The 19,490-nt window shown below is 43.9% G+C and overlaps 1 protein-coding gene across 1 annotated transcript; it reads right to left on the bottom strand.

Moving 5' to 3' along the window:
* Nucleotides 1-9,159: 9,159 nt before the first annotated feature.
* Nucleotides 9,160-19,196, bottom strand: LOC308390979 (chromobox protein homolog 2-like). Its single transcript, XM_080873389.1, has 5 exons — nt 13,489-19,196; nt 13,368-13,411; nt 12,949-13,014; nt 11,354-11,423; nt 9,160-11,269 (listed from the first exon to the last, which is right to left on the bottom strand). The coding sequence occupies exons 1-5, from the start codon at nt 13,552-13,554 to the stop codon at nt 9,914-9,916; spliced, it is 1,602 nt and encodes a 533-aa protein (XP_080729515.1). The 5' UTR covers nt 13,555-19,196; the 3' UTR covers nt 9,160-9,913.
* Between the last annotated feature and the right edge of the window lie 294 nt (nt 19,197-19,490).

Here is a 19,490-nt window from a genome sequence, read left to right as displayed (position 1 = left end):
TCCCATCCTGTCTAAAATCAGCCACAATCATCCCAGTACCAAAGAAGTCTCCCATCACCAGCCTGAACTATTATTGCCCTGTGGCCCTCACACCCGTAATCATGAAATGCTTTGAGAGACTAGTCCTTCAGCACACCAAGGATTACCTCCCCCCAGAATTCGACCCCCACCAGTTTGCATACCGCGCAAACAGATCCACAGAAGATGCCATCACCCTCCACTCGGTGCTGAGTCACCTAGAACAGCGGCAGAGCTACGCCAGAATGCTCTTTGTGGACTACAGCTCACCCTTCCACAACTCGCCCATTGAGAGCCTACTAACTTACTGCATCACAGTATTCAAATTCAAAAAATTCAAATTCAAATTTTATTTGTCACGTACACAGTCATACACAGTACGATATGTAGTGAAATGCTTGGACAACTGCTCGTGACCTAAAGAAAACAAAAAAGGAAAAGGCTATGAATAAGATAGGAAATAAATATGAAAAATTAAAAAGGGTAAATTTAACTAGGAAGGAATAAAATATAAATTAAGGTTAAAAATGAAATAACTGTACAACACAAATTAGAATGAAGGGTAAATTTAACTGGGAAGAATAAGATAAAGATAAATATATAAATTAAAGTTGAAAATAAAATAACTGTACAACAAAATACACAATATAGAACTATATAAGAATGTATGAAGAAATCTAAATATAAATAAATATATACACAATAACAGCAGCTGTACAAGTATTAACCGGAAATGAAGAATATAGTGACCAGTGTTGTGCAAAACCAAAGTCCAGAAAGTCCAGTGTGTGTGTAAGAACCGTATGTGTGGGTCAGTACTGTGTGGTGGTGTGATTGAGAGACCGTATCGCCTGCGGGAAGAAGCTCCTCCTCAGTCTCTCTGTGTTGGTCTTCAGGGAGCGGAATCGCTTTCCTGACCTCAACAGAGAGAACAGTCTGTTGTTGGGATGGCTGAGGTCCTTCACGATCTTCCTGGCCTTGGTCCAGCACCGCCTGCTGTAGATTGAGTGCAGGTCAGGGAGCTCGGAGCGGATGGTGCGCTCAGCTGACCGCACAACCCTCTGTATGGTACAGCAGCTGCACTAAGGCGGATAGAGCCACCCTCCCAGCATGTTTGCAATGAGTAGGAGATGCTCTGTATCTCACTGTACAACTGTATAGTGACAAAGGTATTGGGTTCTTTTCTAAAAATTGCTATAAACAGAGGAACCCAAACTGATGAAAAGTGGCGAATATTTTTTTTCAAATGACTATTTTTAGTGGATGTTTGATATAGAAGCAGAATGACAGAATGTTAAAAGAAGTTACTTTTAGTCGCTCTAAGCTGGGCATTGCGTTCTCTGGCTGTTCAAAGCCATGGAACTTTAGACTTTCCAAGCAAATAATGATGGCCATACTGATGTTCTTTTCAGTACATTTTACTTTATGTTCATTTTCATTTTTATGATGTTTCTATTTTTACATAATTCCTCCCACATAGCAAAATTGGTATGGCCTGGATCTGTCCTACACAATGTGCTTACACATGGCCTGCGTACCGCAAAGAATGACGGCCCTATGGTGGCCCAGATCTGGTTTACCAGAGGTGGCCCACACATGAGCCAGCACAAGGCCAGTTGCAGACACACTGCTGGCCCTGTGCTGGCCCAGAACAGTTTCAGCTCTGGCCCCAGATGTCAGCCTAATGTGTACCTTAGCCATGTAAGCCATGTAATAACAACATGTGCTGGAACATAATAGTGCAAAAGTAACATGACGAAACTCTGTTCAGACAGTGAATGGACTGATTCTTATACAGCACTTTTTTACTCACCCATATTACTCAAAGTGCTCTATACAACATGTCACATTCACCCAATCAGGCCAAATGTGGCATGCCATCACATAAACAGTGCCATCTTACCATGCCAGAAGTCAGCCAGCAGTGCCGGCTTGACACCAGATCCAGGCAAGACCCGTCTGCTATGTGGGATGACTTGTTCTTTTGGCATTTTAGTTGTGGATTGTGTTTGGACTGTGTCTCTTGCCCTTTCAGTATTGTTTCCTTGTGCTTCTAAGTGTCCCTTTGTTTCTTTTTAGGTTATGTAGTATGGGTTAGAGATATTTTGTATGTTGTTTTTGTTTAATAAATCCGCCTTTTGGATTATTCCCTGATGTGCCTGAGTTCTGTTATTTAGTGTCACTTTGAAAGGACACACAGCCAGCATTTACATAGAATTGTTCTTTCAATTTTTGATAAAGATTACAGTGAATTGAGATGTAACTTGGCCCAGAGGTACGGTAGGACGCCCAGAGTAAGAAAGTGTTGAAAGTTGGACCTCAACTATTATAGGTGATTTTTAATGAATTTTTGAAATTTCCATAATTGTAGTGTATTGACTGTATTGAATTGAATAAATGTTTCCATTAATTTCTGAGGAGTTCTACAGTAAATCTGGATGAAACCTGGCACACAGGTACAGTAGGTGTCCCAGAGGGGGGATGTGTTGAAAGTTGTACATCAACTACTCAGGATGATTTTTAATGAATTTTGGAAAATTGACATAATTCTATTGTATTGACTGTATTGAATTGAATATAAGTTTCCTTTAATTTCTGAGGAATTCTACAGTAAATCTGGATGAAACCTGGCACACAGGTACAGTAGGTGTCCCAGAGGGGGGATGTGTTGAAAGTTGTACATCAACTACTCAGGATGATTTTTAATGAATTTTTGAATTTGACATAATTGTATTGACTGTATTGAATTGCATATAAATGTCCTTTCATTTTTGAGGAATTTTACAGTAAATCTGGACGAAACATGGCACACAGGTACAGTAGGTGTCCCAGAGAAGGAATGTGTTGAAAGTTGGACATCAACTATTCAGGATGATTTTTAATGAATTTGTGAAATAGACATAATTGTAGTGCATTGACTGTATTGCACTGAATATAAGTTTACTGTGATTTCTGAGTAATATTACAGTAAATCTGGGTAAAACCTGGCCCAGAGGTAAAGTAGGTGTCCCAGAAGAGGATTGTGCTGAAAGCTTGGCATCAACTTTTAAGAATGATTTTTAATGAATTTTTGAATATGCAACCAGACTGTCATGGCTGTATTGGGCTGTTCCATTGTAATTTGTGTGTGCGCGCGCACGTGTGCGCGGGTCTAGGCTTTCAATCAGGATATAAAGCGAAACTCTCTGCCATCTATAATCCAGTTTTGAGATCCTTCCCAGACGCCTTAACGCCCACTCACATCCTGGGCCATCTGACCTCAGGAATTCGCATGATAAGGTGGGGCCAGGTTTCACAATGAACTCACCCGAAACTCTGGCTGATTGGGACCCACACCCAGTTTCCCACCTTGGCTCAGGCGATTAGAGGATCATCAGGGGGTCCTTTTGTCCCTCTGTGGGGGGAAACTCCCACTAGGTTTATATCTGGGACTCTCCACCATTTGACCTTAGAACTGAAGAAGCTTCTCGGATGAGAGGTGAAACGTCTTCAAGCAACTTAAAGAAGTCCAGACGCTTTTCTTTGCAAGCTCCTTTGACAATAAAGCGAAAAGGCGCTACCCTAAAGACTGGTGTAAAAGCGCAAGGAAATTTATGCGGCGGATAGGAGGCGGCTGGCTTGACCGCGGCTCACAAATGACGGCTCACTTTACCGCGGTAGCTTTGAGACGTGGTGCTTCGTCTTGGACCATGTGAGGAGCTCTACGGACCACAGCTAAACCACTGTGAAGATCTGAATCACATATTAAGTAAAATAATGTTCGTGAAACATTTCTGTCCGAAAGTGGCACAAAAACGCAAAGTTTCAAATGATCAGTTGAACGTGAAAACCCTCCAACAGGAACACGTCTGCAGCCCATCGTCCTCCAAACATGAGCTCAGTGAAACGAAGTGAAATAAATCTGCCATGTCTGACGCGTTTTCATGATTTCAGGCCGTGTTTTGTGGCACAGTTACATAAATGATGAGTTCACTCGGAGTCACGCTGAGTCTGTGCAGCAGAGACGGAGCGCCTGGAAAACAGACTGCAGGTGGGATGAGTGGGAGATGTCGGATGTCACACCCACGTGTTTGAAGGGTTTCACTGCAGTGCGAGGAGACAGTCGGCATCTGTGGCCACCCACCCGGCTGGCCCGGCCTCCGCCGGCGTCCCCGCCCACACGTCATAAACCCCATGTTCAGAGGAGACTGCCAGGAGCCGACGCGTACACCGCAGTCCGCGTGCCGTGCTGGACTGCCTGTGGTGCAACAAACGTGTCAGTGTGTAAAATCTGTAAGCACAACATTAGTAACCAGAGACAGACGATGAGCAGCACACAGACACTCACGCTGTAGAAATATACTTTCATTTCTATATAAAATGTCACAAACGTGCAGAGTCTCTCTCTGTTTTAGAGTCGACACATTTTTTCCTCCATTTCTGGAATTTCCTGAATTGTTTTCCTTTTTCCCAGCAGGCAGACGCTTCCTGCAGCACTTTATTCTACATCGAGTGTAGTCAAGAATATGTTTGTAGTTCCTCTACAGCAGGGGTCCCCAATCTCAGTCCACGAGGGCCGGTGTCCTGCAGGTTTTAGATCTCACCCTGGGTCAACACACCTGAATCACATGCTTAGTTCATCATCAGGCTTCTGGAGAACCCCAAGACATGTTGAGGAGGTCAATCATCCATTTAAATCAGCTGTGATGGATCAAGGACACATCTAAAACCTGCAGGGACACCGGCCCTCGTGGACTGAGATTGGGGACCCCTGGTTTAAAGACTGCACGAAGCACCGATCCTCCAATCACAGCCCCGAGCACAGCAGGACACAAGCTGATCACGAGTGTTTAGCCTCTGCTGGGTTTTCAGCAAAGCCCGACTCGCTCCTGGTGGTTCCTTTCTCAAAGAATCTGGGTGTAGCCAAGGGTGGAGCGTGTTGGACTCTCTGGTCTCAGATGTGGTTGTCTTGGCTTCATCAGATGGCGACCTCCAGCTTGGGGTAGTTTGCAGCTGAGTGCGAAGCATTAGGAATGAGAATGAGCACCTCCCACTCAGAGAAAAGGGTGGAGCAGCGTGAGGAGTTTCCAAGGTTTCTGGACATGTACAGGTCATACTGTACAAGGCAGCATGCGTCATTGAGTATATGTGTGTGTGTGGGGGGGGTGTCAGCAGAGTAAACACAGTCAGGGTCTTCCAGTCAGAGGTCAGATCCTCGGGTCGTGGCGGGGTGATGCAGATGATCGCTGAAGGTCAGCTGCTGGATGTCTCACAGCAGCAGGCTGATGGCAGTCTGGCTGTATTTGTGGCAGCAGGGAGACGCCTCCGTCTGCAGACACAGAGCTGCTGAAGAGTCTTTTTCAGGTTTTTATTCAACAATTTTTTTTTTTAGCATATTTTTACTTCTAACATTTCTCATAACCCTTAATGTTATTCATGTAATATTACTTTGATTTATTTGATTTCTGACTAAACAGAATGTGTCCAACGTTTAGAATAAATAACGCGCTCAGGTACAAATTTAATGATAACTTCATATTTTTCATTTTCAGTTATTTGGATGCGACTGTAGCGTCAGGAGCAGCCACAAGGGGGCAGTGGTGTGTAGCTTCCTGCGCTCCTCCATCAGTGAACTAACCATAACTTCTCCACCTGTGAGTGAAGGTGTCTCATTCTGAGTCCTCAGGACAACAGCTGCATTACCAGGAGTCGGAGAGAAGCGGCGTCCTCCATTGCTGTAGCGTGCAGCTCGGGGGGGGGGGGGGGGGGGGGTTACACTGCCCCACACTGTTCAAATTGTTCATGCACACCAGCGAGCTGTGAGGGCTGCTGTCTCCCAGCAGTTTACTCAAACATATTTTGGGAAAATTCCACCTATCTGCTCGGCTCTGACCATAAAACAAACACACACACACACACACACACACACACACACACACACACACACACACACACACACACACACACACACACACACACACACAGCAACCTGCAGACATCAGTGTGTGACGCCTGCATTAATCTGATGTCTCTCGCTGTCGTGTTTTGTTTCTGCGTGAATCCCAAACAGAAGCTCGGAGTTTTTCATGAAAACCTGGAAGCTCAAAGTGACGGAAACAAAGCTGCAGTTCCCCTGACGTCCACTGGAGGCTCCACACTGAGTCAGACCCACAGAGTTAAAATGAACTCGTCCACAGCCCGATATAAAATCTGTCTCTGTGCATCATTTTACCCCAATGTCAGTTTCACGATTAGGGTGTGGCCTATCTGACCACGCCCCCTCATGATTAACTCTGAGGCCTTAAGCCAGGGGTCCCCAATCTCAGTCCACGAGGGCCGGTGTCCTGCAGGTTTTAGATCTCACCCTGGGTCAACACACCTGAATTACATGATGAGTTCATCATCAGGTCTCTGGAGAACTTCAGGACATGTTGAGGAGGTCATTTATCCATTTAAATCAGCTGTGATGGATCAAGGACACATCTAAAACCTGCAGGGACCTCGTGGACTGGGATTGGGGACCCCTGGCTTAAACCGTTTAAAATTCATCTCAGAAATATCATCTCGGGTTTTTTAAAGACGTGTTTATGACTTTTCAGCTGATTCCAGTTGGAGGCGCTGCGCCTGTAAAACACCTTTTTATCAAATTCAGTACAAAAAACAGAAAAAATGAAGAAACATTGACGAGGTCCTGCTACCTGTATTATATTTATGTCTATATTTAAAATTTTACCATTTTTATTGTCATAAAATCAAAACAACTATTTCAAGAATCTGCGAAACACTAAAACGTATGTTACTTATTAGAAATAATAAACTGAATTCCTATTTTTACAGTCTGAGCCGACACGTCTGTGAGAACTGAGAAGTTATCAGTCCAGTTTGTATGTTAATGGAACGATAACCACGACGATCATGTGCTTCACTCTCGTTTCTCCTTAAAGAGTCACCGTTAAACATAAAGAAGAAACCGTTTATTTATGGCTGCTGTGGCATCAACCTGACAACAGATTTGATTTCATTATTTATAGTTTCTGAAATCTCTTGGTTTGCTTATTAAAATACAATTTTACAAAAATCATTTTTAACTTTTTTAATTTCAGTATTTTACTTTGTAATTGACTTTTTTAATTATTCATCACATTCCCTGTTAATTATTATTAAATCACAATTAAGGCGTTTTTTTAAATTCTAATATTTATTCATGGTGTTTTATTTTGATCTTTTTAATATTGTTTTGAAAAACATTTTAATTATAATTTATTCATTTTAAATGTTTAAAATATTTGCTTTTTATTTTAAACATATTTTTAAAACAGTCTACTAATATGTAATTTTATTTACAGGTTAATTAATGTCATTTTTAACACAAGAAAAATCAATTCTGCGTTTATCACATTATTACTGGAGCTGATTTATCAACAGTGCTTTGTCTCAGTTGGACGCTCCGTTCATGTGACCTGATGATGTCACTGGTGTGACATCATATGACCTACGTATGACCTGCAAACTTCCTGTTAACTGCATTCATTTAAAACTTTTCCTGGTCATCAACCGTCAGCGAGCACCTGCATCCACTTTGCTCTCTGTGCAGCGCTGCCACCTGGTGGTGAAACACTGCAGCGCACAGACACGCCGAGCGAGCCGTGAAGTTTCAGGTGCTTCCGGTTTATTTCAGGCTACAGGTGCGTGACGCTAAAAGCCAAAATGAGCACCCATAGATCATTACATATCACATGAAAGACATATTTACAAATATAAATTAACACATATTTCACCTCCAAAAGACACGGCGATGGTTTCAAATGGTACAAAACTGCTAAATATATATATGTACATATATAGAAGTGATTATGGGATGTCTCATGAGCTTATACTGCACGTAGTGCACGAAACACTGTCGATACCACACTGAGAACGACACACATTCGTAACAGCTTTGGTCCAAAGAGAACTGAAAGACGACGGCTGGAGGAAACTTCTTTTTTTAAACATGCTGCCCTGGAAGAAGCCACGTACGTCCAACAAACACAAATGTCCTCCTGGAGCTAATCCCGCCGAGCGGCGGTCCAACAGTCCTGCTGTGAGGGGGGAACCTGAGGCACCGGAGAGGCGCTGTCCACCTGTGAGTCCAGACCCCGTTTAGACACCCATCAGACCTGAGGAGGCGAGCACACAAAGCCTCCTGAAGGACGCCAGAGTAGTCGGACTGTGCTGTAAGCGGCGTAGCACCAAAACGCATCCGTGACGCGGCCCGAGACGCTTCAGCGATGTGAGAAAAACCGAGCGGACGGTTTCCATCATCTTTTTATCGGGCGACTGAACAAAAAGGATTTTCGGACGAGAAACAAACCAACTCATAGTGGCGTGGTTTCACGTGGCTTCACACCTCGGAGCCGCTGGCTGTGACAGTCAGTGACAGCAGCTGTGGATGTGGGCGGCGTGTCGCTCAGAAACAATCGGATCAATAATTCTGTCTTCCAGGGTTTTTTGGCTGGTCTGTGGGGAAGCTTGAGTTATCCCCGCTGATCAGGAAGCGCCGAGAAGGACGTCACTTCCTTTCTAAGCAGAAGCAGAGGGTGCAGAAGCCTGCGCCAGCTTCGAGGGGCTTCCAGCCAATGAAATCAATGTGTCATTTACGACATCATCAAAGCCTCATCCTGACTTTGGTTTGGTCTCAGCTGCGTGGGACCTCGGCCTGACCTACTTTCATACCTGAACACCTTCCTGACAAACACCTGACGCTCTCTGTGTTTAAGACAGAGAGAAACCAGAGGTGAGGCGGGAGTGTTTATATGCAGACAACGAGCAGCTGTTTGTTTGCTCGACCTGAGCGTGCTCAGTACAGACGAAACTTTAAACTGCGAGGATGATCCTGCAGTTCAAACAAACATACAGACTTTTCCCTCCACGATGGCAGCAATCAGCTGTTAGGTTCATTAGTGTGGAGTCAAACTGTGCTCGTAAATCTGAGTAGTAGTTTTAGAACTTTGTAAACTAAAATATCTAAAGAAACGTTATGTTTGTGCATCTGTAGATGAGAATTTGTGTGTGTCTAAAAAATATTTACACAGGTTACACATTTTTTTTGTTAAGGTTACAGATCCGAAGTGTAAACCTCTCTGCTCCCTCACTCTGTCACTTTTAACTTACAAGTACAAATTTTGACCCAATTTTCTTCCTTTCAGCTGATTGGTCAATATCACGTGAATCACAAATTTAACAATCCAATCAGAGAACAGATGGTTTGGCTGTCAGAGTGGAGCTTGACTGAGCTTCAGGTCCTGGAAGGGTAATACATTTTACCCTTCCATTTCGTGACGGTGGGCGCTGGCTGCAGAACAGAAACAGAACGGGATGAGCAAGAGGGGTCAGAGGTCATGAGACAGATAATTGTAATTATCGTTACAAGCACAAATTCTCAACTTTAGATACAAAAAAGTAACATTTTCACATAGTTCAGTTTAAAACTGTGTTTGTCAATCAGACGACGACACAATATTTATGAACTTAATCTGAGCCCTACATTAGCGCCCCCTCCTGGCAGTCGTAGTGTATTACATCTCAGAGGAAGGGAACATTTTGTTTTATTGACTTTTTTTAATGCATTTTCCGTCCTAACAGGAAGGTAGGAAGGTCTAAAAAGGTATGAAAGTCGCCTGACCTCTGACCCTGTGAAGGTGACCTGTTTGCAGGTTAAAGGTCGGCAGACTGATCACAGGTGTGAACGGGGTCTGAACGTCAGGGTTCCTACTGCCGACTGTCAGGAGCTTCCTGCTCGATCCGATCTCTCCACCGTGTTTTTGTTTCTTGGAACCGAAGGGTCGCCCTGGAGGCGCCGGGAATGACTGCGTGTTGGATTTCCAGAGAGGTGTAGGAACCCTGAGCTGTTCTAGGAAGCGAGCAGACGCCCGGCTCAGTGGTTCCGGGAGCTGAAGAAGCCCACGCTGGTTGGCGACTCCTTCACTGTCACCGTGATGAAGTTGGCTGTGACGTCTGTGACGAACACGTGTTCCAGGAGGCTCCGCGCCGGCCTCCAGTCCGTCTCCGTGTCAGAGTCGGTGGCGTTGTTGCCGCGGCTGGGTCTGCTGTTGCTAGGAAACAGAGGGTCTTCCGTCTCTGACTCGCTGGTGCTAGTCTCGTCGGAGTCGCCGGTGCTGAGCTCGTTCAGGTTCCTGTTCTGAGAGCCGAGCACGTGTTTACGGCCGTCCTGCCTCACGCCACTATTCCCTCGAGCAGCGCCACCACCCGTCAGTTTGTCCTTCGTCATGCCCTGCTCTGGAGCTCCGCCTCCAGTGCGAGCATCTTTCGCTCCTCCTTTTATGACCATCCCACTGCCACTACTCCGTGGGTTCGCTCTAGCTACCGCCACCCCGCTAGTGTTGCTTCCTTGAAGGCCGCTCGTGGGCGGCAGTTTGCCGACGCTCTGCAGGTTAAGGGCGCGGAGGCTCAGCGCCTGGCTGGCTCTGTCTCGGGGCGACGGCGATGCTGACGATGGCGGTTTGGACAAACTCGTGCTCAGATGCTTGTGTGGAGCCACCCCGCTCTGACCACCGCTGCCATCCTGCCTCCTCTGAGCCAGCAGGGGGCGCTGCACCACTGCGCCTCCTCCAAAGCTGCTGTGCAGTCCCAGCGACCCAGAGGCTCCGCCCTGCTTCACAGGCGTCACCTTAAAGCCGTCTCCTCTGCCGATCTCCGGGACGGAGCGCTTCAGCTCTGACAGAGAGTTCTTATTCTGTGCGGTGGGCGTGGCTTTGTTTTGGGAGGTGGAGCTGGAGGACAGGGAGGAGGTTGAGAGCGAACGATTGGTCCAAATGCAGCCGAGCCCACCGGGTTTGGAGGCCTGGGAGAAGGAGGCAGAAGAGGTCTGGGAGGCGGAGCCGGCCTCCTCTCTGGCGCTCCGGCTCAGGCCGGTGTAGGTGAAGCTGGCCGGCTGCAGTGGCTTCTTCACGCTGGCCCGCGGCTCGTCTCTGGGCAGCTGGTGGTGGCGTGGACCGGGTGGAGAAGGCGGCGGGGGAGGGCGGCTCTTTGCCTGCCTTAGAGCCCTCAGGTCGGGGTGCAGCGGCTTCCTCCCTCGCTTCTTCTTTCGGGGGGTGTCAGGTTTGGCGAGCAGGATCTGAGGCCTCTTCTGAGGGACGGGGTGGACGCGGGGGGCGGGCTTCACCTTCTTTGTGTGCTCTTCATCCTCTGAGGAAGACGAGGAGGCGGTTGATGACAGGCCAGAGGAAGAGGAGGACGAGGAGCGGTCGTCCTTCGTGACGGTGGGCGCTGGCTGCAGAACAGAAACAGAACGGGATGAGCAAGAGGGGTCAGAGGTCATGAGACAGAATCAGGAGGCGGGGTCGGCGTGTTTCACCTGAATCTTTCGAGGTCGGCCTCTCGGCCTCTTTCCCTTCTTCTGAAACAGAAGCTCGCGCTCCTGTTCTCTGGAACAGATCGAAACAAACGTTATTTAAACACGCAGACAGCAAGTCCAAATATTCAACACGTCGTTCTTTCATAAAAACAAGCGTGAAATGATTCGTGAACTGACGCGCGTCACATGTGACAAAGATCTGTCAGTTTGTCTATTTCTTTGATTCTGCTGCTTGTTTCCATTCATTAAAATCATAAATATGAAATTAAATAGTTACATGTACATATATTTATATTTTTCCTTAAATGAAAGTGACGAGAGACGAGAGCGGTCAGAGAGAGGGAGGGGCCACAGGTTGGACTCGAACCTGGGCGCCTGCTCACCCATCAATATGAAATTACATATCGAATATATATTTATTACATGTCCACATAATATAATTATTAAATTGCAATTTTATTATTAAATACATTCAATATACATCATTCTTTTAAAAGTAATTTGAATATTTGTTATTATTACTATTAGTGTTTAATACATATTAATTCTTTTATATATTATTTACATAGATTTCTGTTTGAATACTAGAATAATAATCTATTAACATATAATATGTAACACATTTAAAATACATAACATATAATAACATCCATCCATCCATTCGCTTCCACTTATCCTTTTCAGGGGCGCTGGAGCCTATCCCAGCTGTCATAGGGCGAGAGGCAGGGTCCACCCCGCCTCTCGCCCTATGACAGGTCGCCAGTCTGTCGCAGGGCCAACACACAGGGACAGACAACCAATCGCTCTCACGTTCACACCTATGGGCAATTTGGATTCATCAGTTAACCTGTCCCCACTAACTGCATGTCTTTGGACTGTGGGAGGAAGCCAAGAGTACACGGGGAGAACACGCAAACACGGGGAGAACACGCAAACTCCACACAGAGACCTTCTTGCTGTGCAGCAACAGTGCTAACCACCGTGCTGCAGAATATAATAACATATTTCTATATTTTTAATAATAAATTAAATCTATTAATTACATTATATAAATATGTAAAGTACGTAATATACATATTTTTAGTCTTTTAATAATTTATTTATTGACGCCATCATTAACTTTTTAAAATATATATCTATACATTTATCTTACTGTGACAGTAACGTTTACTAATAATGAATGAATAATTACATGTATTTTAATATGTAATTCATATGTATATTAGAGACAACACATTTTTATATTATTTTAAATCTTTTTGATACTAATAATCGCAGGACTTTTTATTTCAGTAATTATAACTATCAGTAAAATGAAATATATAATTTATAAATTCTGATATGACATGTTTAAATTTTTATAAATATTAAATAATATTAAATAAATTTTTTACTATACAACCTTTCTTAACAAAGTTACTTTTAACTGCTTATTTAAATTATGATTAAAAACATTACAAATATTAAGGTGTTTAACTAATGAGTGGCTGGGAGGAGCTCCCTGACTGCTCCTCTCTCAGGCCCTTCAGGTGAGCTTCCACGCAGGTGGACGTGGAGCACACCTGAGTTTACCTGCAGTCTGGGGACAAACTGACCTCTTGTGAAAGGCTGCCAGCAGCCGGGGGTCCAGAATGTTCTCCTCGGGCTCCCAGCTGTTGTGCCTGAAAACACGACAAACATTTCACATTCAGGACGGACACGAGCGGGTTTTCTGTGTGGAGCCATCACGGAGGCCCACGCACAGCTGCCAGCGTTATCCACAAATACAAAACATGTCAGCAAATCAACATCAGGCTGCTCGGTGGCGCAGGACCGGCCGAGCCTCAGCTGCTGCGGCCCTGGAGCTGGACGTGTCCGCCGGCAGGCCGTGGATCGACGCCGGGCGCCGATGGGTCGGTACCGGCCGTGCTTCTCCCCCCGTGTGCCGCGATAGGAGCCTCGGTGGCGGCGCGAACCGAGCCGCGGCCCGGCTTTGTTATGACCGTTAGCCGTTAGCAGCTAGCGAGCTACTTACTTGGAGGACCATCCTCTCCACTTCACCAGGTACTCGAACTTTCCCTGCGGAGACAGAACAGTCACAGCGGGCCGGGCCGAGCGGAACCACACAACACCCGGGCCACCGGCGCTGAGCTTACCTTCCTGGGCCGCTTACTGAGGATACACTCCGCGTCAAACACCTGGCCGACGGTGACCCCCTCCATGGCTGCAGCTCCCCGCACTACCAGCGCGTTTCTTCTTGCCGGCCACCGTACTTCCCCTCACAGCGTCAACGACCAGAGCCAGGCTAGCCGGTGAATCGAATCGGCCTCCAGATTACTACTACTAATAATGATAGCATTATAATTATAATATACTAGAGCTGGGCGATATAAGATTTTTTCATATCACTATATGTTTTTTTCATTTCAGGCGATAACGATATCTATCACGATATCAGCCAAATAACTATATTTGTAAGATTTAAATGTGCCGTTGCTCACAAGTAAAATGTGAAATAATCAGCAGCTTGTTTTTATTTAAATATTTATTTCCCATAATAAGTTCAACAGGGTAGATGTACTTAAGGAACATGAGACTTTTTCAGATAAATAAAGGCAAATATTGCAAACTACACAAAAGGCAGCCGCTAAAGCGTTTAAGTTTCAAAATAGAACAAATGAAACAGACTAAATTGTCAATTCCACTTAGAAACAAAATATTAATTCTAAAAATAAATCTTAGTTTGTTTTACAGAAGAACAGACAAAACTGACTAACTTTTGTCAATATCAAATAAACTGAGAACTAAAAGGAAATTCTCAATCTCTCCTTGTTGTATAGCTGAGCTTTTCAAACAGTTTTAACAGTTACTTTAGTCTGACAAAAGCCGAATGACGAATTAGCGCTTCCAGTCAGAGACTGAGGCTACGTCCACACGTACACGGGTATTTTTGAAAACGGAGATTTTCCGTTTTCGTTTTAAAAAATAATCCCGTCCACACATAAAGGCAGAAATGAAGGAAAACGCTGCTATGAACATGCCAAAGCAGCAGGTGGCGCTAGATTCCTAACCGTGCAGAAATGTTGGCCAATCAGAAGTCTAGAAGCTTCGGTGGGAAAAAGTAAACAAAGCTGGGGACAGTAACTGTGTGTATATGTAAGCATTTAAACACTGCAGAGAGTAGAATTAACAGTATTGTAGAAATTCATTTCACCGAAACAATAACGTGGCGCACAGTGTGACGCCAAAAAATGCGCACACCTTTGACGCTGCGTTTTCTCAGTTTTTCTGGTCCACACGTAAATGCAAAAACTGAGTTTTTAAAAATCTTTGTTTTCAGTGACCAAAAACGCCGTTTACATGTGGACGAAAGGCACAAACGCATAGAAAAATCTGCGTTTTCAAAAATACCCAGGTACGTGTGGACGTAGCGCATGCACCAGTTTATTGTATTTCCAGACTTGCTTTCGGCACATTTACAGTGCGCGCTACTCTGTTTTTTGTCAGACTTGAAATAGCCGAAATACCTTCACACTATGGAACTTCTATGGCTTTTCCGTTCGACAATCTCTCCGGCATTGGAACCATCATCTGTTTTCTCTTCGGTCACGCTCGGTTGATTCTTCTAGTCAGCACTAGTGATGTTCAATACTCGAGAATCACTTTACTGACTCGTGAATCATGATTCACAAGCCCAACTGACTCACTGACTCATCCCTGTTGCTGTTAGCAAAATAATTCCATTAGTAGAAATTAGGGATGGGTACCGGTGTCCGGTGCCATGATGGCACCGGTTCTGACATAAACGGTAGTAACCAGACCGAAAAGCAGCGCACATTTCGGTGCTTTATTTCGGTGCTTTTTTTTCCTGAGCTGTGATACACTTCTAGCCAATCATTTTACGTTTCCCAGGATAGTAGGCGGGGCCAGGTACGTACGTTCAGTTAGAGCAGAGCTACAGATTAAAAATGTCCAAGGCGAAGCGGTCAAAAGTCTGGCTGTACTTCACAGCAAAATATGCAAACTCAGCAGCAACAAGTGCTTTAAGCTGATACTGTGATACTGTCAAAGGAGGTAACACCTCCAATCTGATGAAACACCTGGCGACGCATAGCGTTTTTTTTTTTTTAAAGCCGAGAAATGCGCCGTATTTGATAGCTTGCTGCGAGACCTCACACTGTGCACGTTGGGTGGGTTGCCAGTTATCGGACCCGGAGCAACATCCCCCAAAAACCCGAAGAATAGAGTCCTGGCCCCTAGCCCTGCCAGTGTAGCAGAAATGATGAGGATGATGATGCAGCAGCAGCCGTTCTTCTCTGCGTGAGTAGCTTAATGTTGTTCGTGTGTAATTTACGTTGAGTAGGCTAACCACGTTATTACATTAATGCATGTAAGGTGAACTAGCAAACATCATCATAGTTACATGCTGCTGTCTTCTTGTTTGATGGCAGATACTCCCTTCACCCTGGCCAAAAAGGATAAAATGACCAAAGAAAAAGTGGGAAACAGCTAAACATGAGAGGTTTTTGGACAAAGTTTGTGTTTTTTCCATTGTTTAAGCACTGCTTCCAGCCAAGAGTGATACCATATATGCCCCATAGCTGCAGAAAAGGCTGACATTGTTATCTTTTTACAAAAAACAGCTGAACATGAGAGGTTTTTGGACAAAGTTTGTGTTCTCCATTCTTTAAGCACCGGTTTGAGCACCGGCACCGTTTCAAAAGTACCGATTTGGCACCGGTATCGGATAAAACCTAAACGATACCCATCCCTAGTAGAAATATATCTAGCTTATAATTAAAATTGTGGGGATAAAACAACAGCCAGTTTCGTAACAAAAGCATTTCCGCTCTGAACTGGAAGAAAAAACCCTGAGTAGAAGCTCACATCAAGAAAATAGCTCCTCGGTTCAGAGTAGCATCGCGCCAGAGGTGGGACCAAGTCATTGTTTTGCAAGTCTCAAGTAAGTCTCAAGTCTTTATCCTCAAGTCTCAAGTCAAGTCTCAAGTAATGTCAGGCAAGTCAGAGTCGAGTCTCAAGTCACTGGTGTAAAAGTCCGAGTCAAGTCACAAGTCTGAAACTTTGAATTTCAAGTCCTTTCGAGTCTTTAAAAAAAAAAAAAAAACGAAAAAATAATGTTGCAGTTGTGCTAAATGTAAATGTTAGACCATGTAATTTTAAAATCTGTGTTTTTCTCAACACATGACAAAATAGTGAACTTAGAAAATATACACAAATTGTGAAATTGCACCTCTTTAAAATGCAGCTCAATTAAACCTAGCTCCAAGAATAATTTTCACCGACAGTTCTGAGATACGCTGCATGTTATTCTTGGATGCGGTTGTAGGACCAGCTTTAAAATCGCATGACAAAAATATCATACACATTAAAAAAAACTGTATCACCAACGTAGCCTGGACAACATTTGCTAGTTGGATGAAGTCAGCTATCTCATTGTAGCATATTTATATGCATATTTATAATTATACGCTTCTTGGAGTGAGCGCATACACTCATGAAGTTTAGTAACTTCAGGTCACTGCAACAAGCCCAGGTACAGTTTACCGACGGATGGGTGCAGGACCTTGAAATGCACCGTGTAGAACGAAAGACCATCGTACGTATCATAAGTTTACCAGTCTCACAAATCGTCTTCATAAATACACATTCGTTAACCGTTTATTAATAGGACCTTTGAGCTCAACGGTAATTAATTAGTAGTGGAAATAATTTCTGGTAGCGTTACAGAAATGTAGCAGTGACAATAATACTGTATGCTGTAATCGTACTGGACAATTAGTGATACAAAAAACCTGTTTTATCCTGTGAATAAAAGTATATGTTTTTGTCAATGTACCATAATAACAGAAGCGAAACGCAATATTGTGTCAGGACAATTCACTATTTATGCACAATAAACAAAGGAGCATAGCGCGACAATTTCTGTTCAGCGCCAGACTTGCTTGTAACCTATATCACCAATTATGTTATGAAAATGACGTATTAACTACTAAAAAACACTGACCTTCGTGTAAATGCTTGGAGCAGACTAACCTGTGAGCTGGAGTGTTCTGGGACGTTATATTTGGTCTTTGAATGGCTGCAATCCAGGCCATCCGTCGCGTCTTTGTTACTTCGGAAACATGGCTTGAACAATTTCTCTTCAACGACGTAATCCGATAACAACCGATCTCTTTACCCGTCGGCTTCCCGTGGCTGTCATGCGACCGGCTATTGCAGTTAATAATACAACGGCTTCTTGACATTTTTGTGTTTCTTTTTATCGCTGTTTAACTGATTTTAATTGAAAGCCTGCGTGCGCTAGTACCGCTTGCCACGAGTTCCCAGAATCCTTTGCGGTTCTACCCGTGAATGACGTCACATTTTCAATCTCTATATAATATGCATGTTAAATTTTATATTTGGGGTAAAATATCAAGTCTTTTCAAGTAAACCGGTTCAAGTCCAATTCAAGTCCCAAGTCATTGGTGTAAAAGTCCAAGTCAAGTCACAAGTCTTAGAACATTTTTTCAAGTCAAGTCTAAAGTCATAAAATTAATGACTCGAGTCTGACTCGAGTCCAAGTCATGTGACTCGAGTCCACACCTCTGCATCGCGCTGCTAACATGCTAACAACACATTTGAGCTACTCACCCCCTTGCTTCCTGTGCTGAATCGTAAGCATAAGCGAATCACTCAGGACTAGCTCACCCCCTCCCTCCTGTGCTGAATCATAGAGCGAGCGAACGAATCACTCACTCACCCCCCCCCCCCCTTCCTGGCTCATAGCTTCTTCTTCTTGGTTGGCAACCAATGTTAAGGTGCATTACTGCCCCCTGGCTCACAGCGCAGTGGACATTTAGATGAGAAAATATATATTTGACACACTTAAGGAAAATACTAATGAAATACAAATAAACAAAATAAATGTTTATTAAGCAATTTTGATAGGAAATTGCTTAATTTTAGAAATGTTTTTGCTCTTTTTTCTCTATAAAATAGTTGGGTTTTTTTTTAATCATTCATCTTAGCAGTGGGATTTACATGAAAAGGGAAACAAACTAAGTTTGAGTGAAAATGTAAAATTTTTTGCACTCTCTGGTCAACTGACTCAGTGAATCAAATGACTCAAAAAACCCGATTCACTTTGGTGAGTGACTCATTAACACTCGATTCAGTAAAAAGAATCAAATTTACCATCACTAGTCAGCACACTCATTTCCTCCATTACCCGGGCGGTACGGTGGCTGGCTGCTTCCCAAACAAATACACATGTGCGGCTTGGCACTTGTGCTGTACGTAACAAGTCACGTGACGCTGCGGCTGTGATTGGTTCGGCTCTGCGCTACTTAATTTGGATTGGCTGTTCTTTTTTTTTTTCTTCTTTTTTTTTTTTTAAGAGGACAAGAGCGGCGAGGTCTATCGCGATAGTTTAATTTTTCTATCGAGAAAAAGTTATATCGCAATACATATCATTATCGTTCTAACGCCCAGCTCTATAATATACTGTAATAATTTATATTATTGTTGTATATATTTAAGAACTCTAATTAGAAAATACAAATACATATGAACATAAAAGTATATTTACATTTTTTTACATAATAAAAATACAGAAATGTAGATGAACATGTGCTTTTAACCTGGTGTAACCTGCAGCAGGCTGAAAGGAGAGAAAAACTCAGAGGTTTCAAGAATGACTTTCTAACATTTTAAACTTCAAGCATCATTTCAGCTCAGAGAAAACAGCTGAGTTTCTCCTGATCCCCTGACGCCGTCATTAATGTGTAAATTCAGGATCCACTCCTGCTACACTAGTTAGCAGTTACAAACCAGCTGATCCTAATGGGAGAAGCAGGAAATGCAAACATGTACAGGCAGAGGCGGAGCAAGACATTCCACTTCTTGCTCCGCCTCTGCCTGTAGGCCTACATGTTTTCAATTTAGTTCAATGTCATTTTCCAGAAGTGAAAGTAAACATGTGAGGGAGCAGAGCTGCAGTTGCGTCCTCTTTGTCTCTGAAAGAAGATTCAGCCGAGTCCATCAGGTTTCTCTGAGCAGCAGTGGTTAGTGCAGCTGATCGCTCTGTTCATCACAGTCACATTGGCTCAATAAAAATGTGCTCATATAGCCACAGATCCACTGTAGAAACATGGAG

This window comes from Rhamphochromis sp. 'chilingali' (assembly GCF_963969265.1).
Source record: "Rhamphochromis sp. 'chilingali' genome assembly, chromosome: 22".
Taxonomy (NCBI): Eukaryota; Metazoa; Chordata; class Actinopteri; order Cichliformes; family Cichlidae; genus Rhamphochromis; species Rhamphochromis sp. 'chilingali'.
The sequence above is the reverse complement of the archived record's forward strand: the minus strand, read 5'-3'. Positions and strand labels throughout refer to the sequence as shown.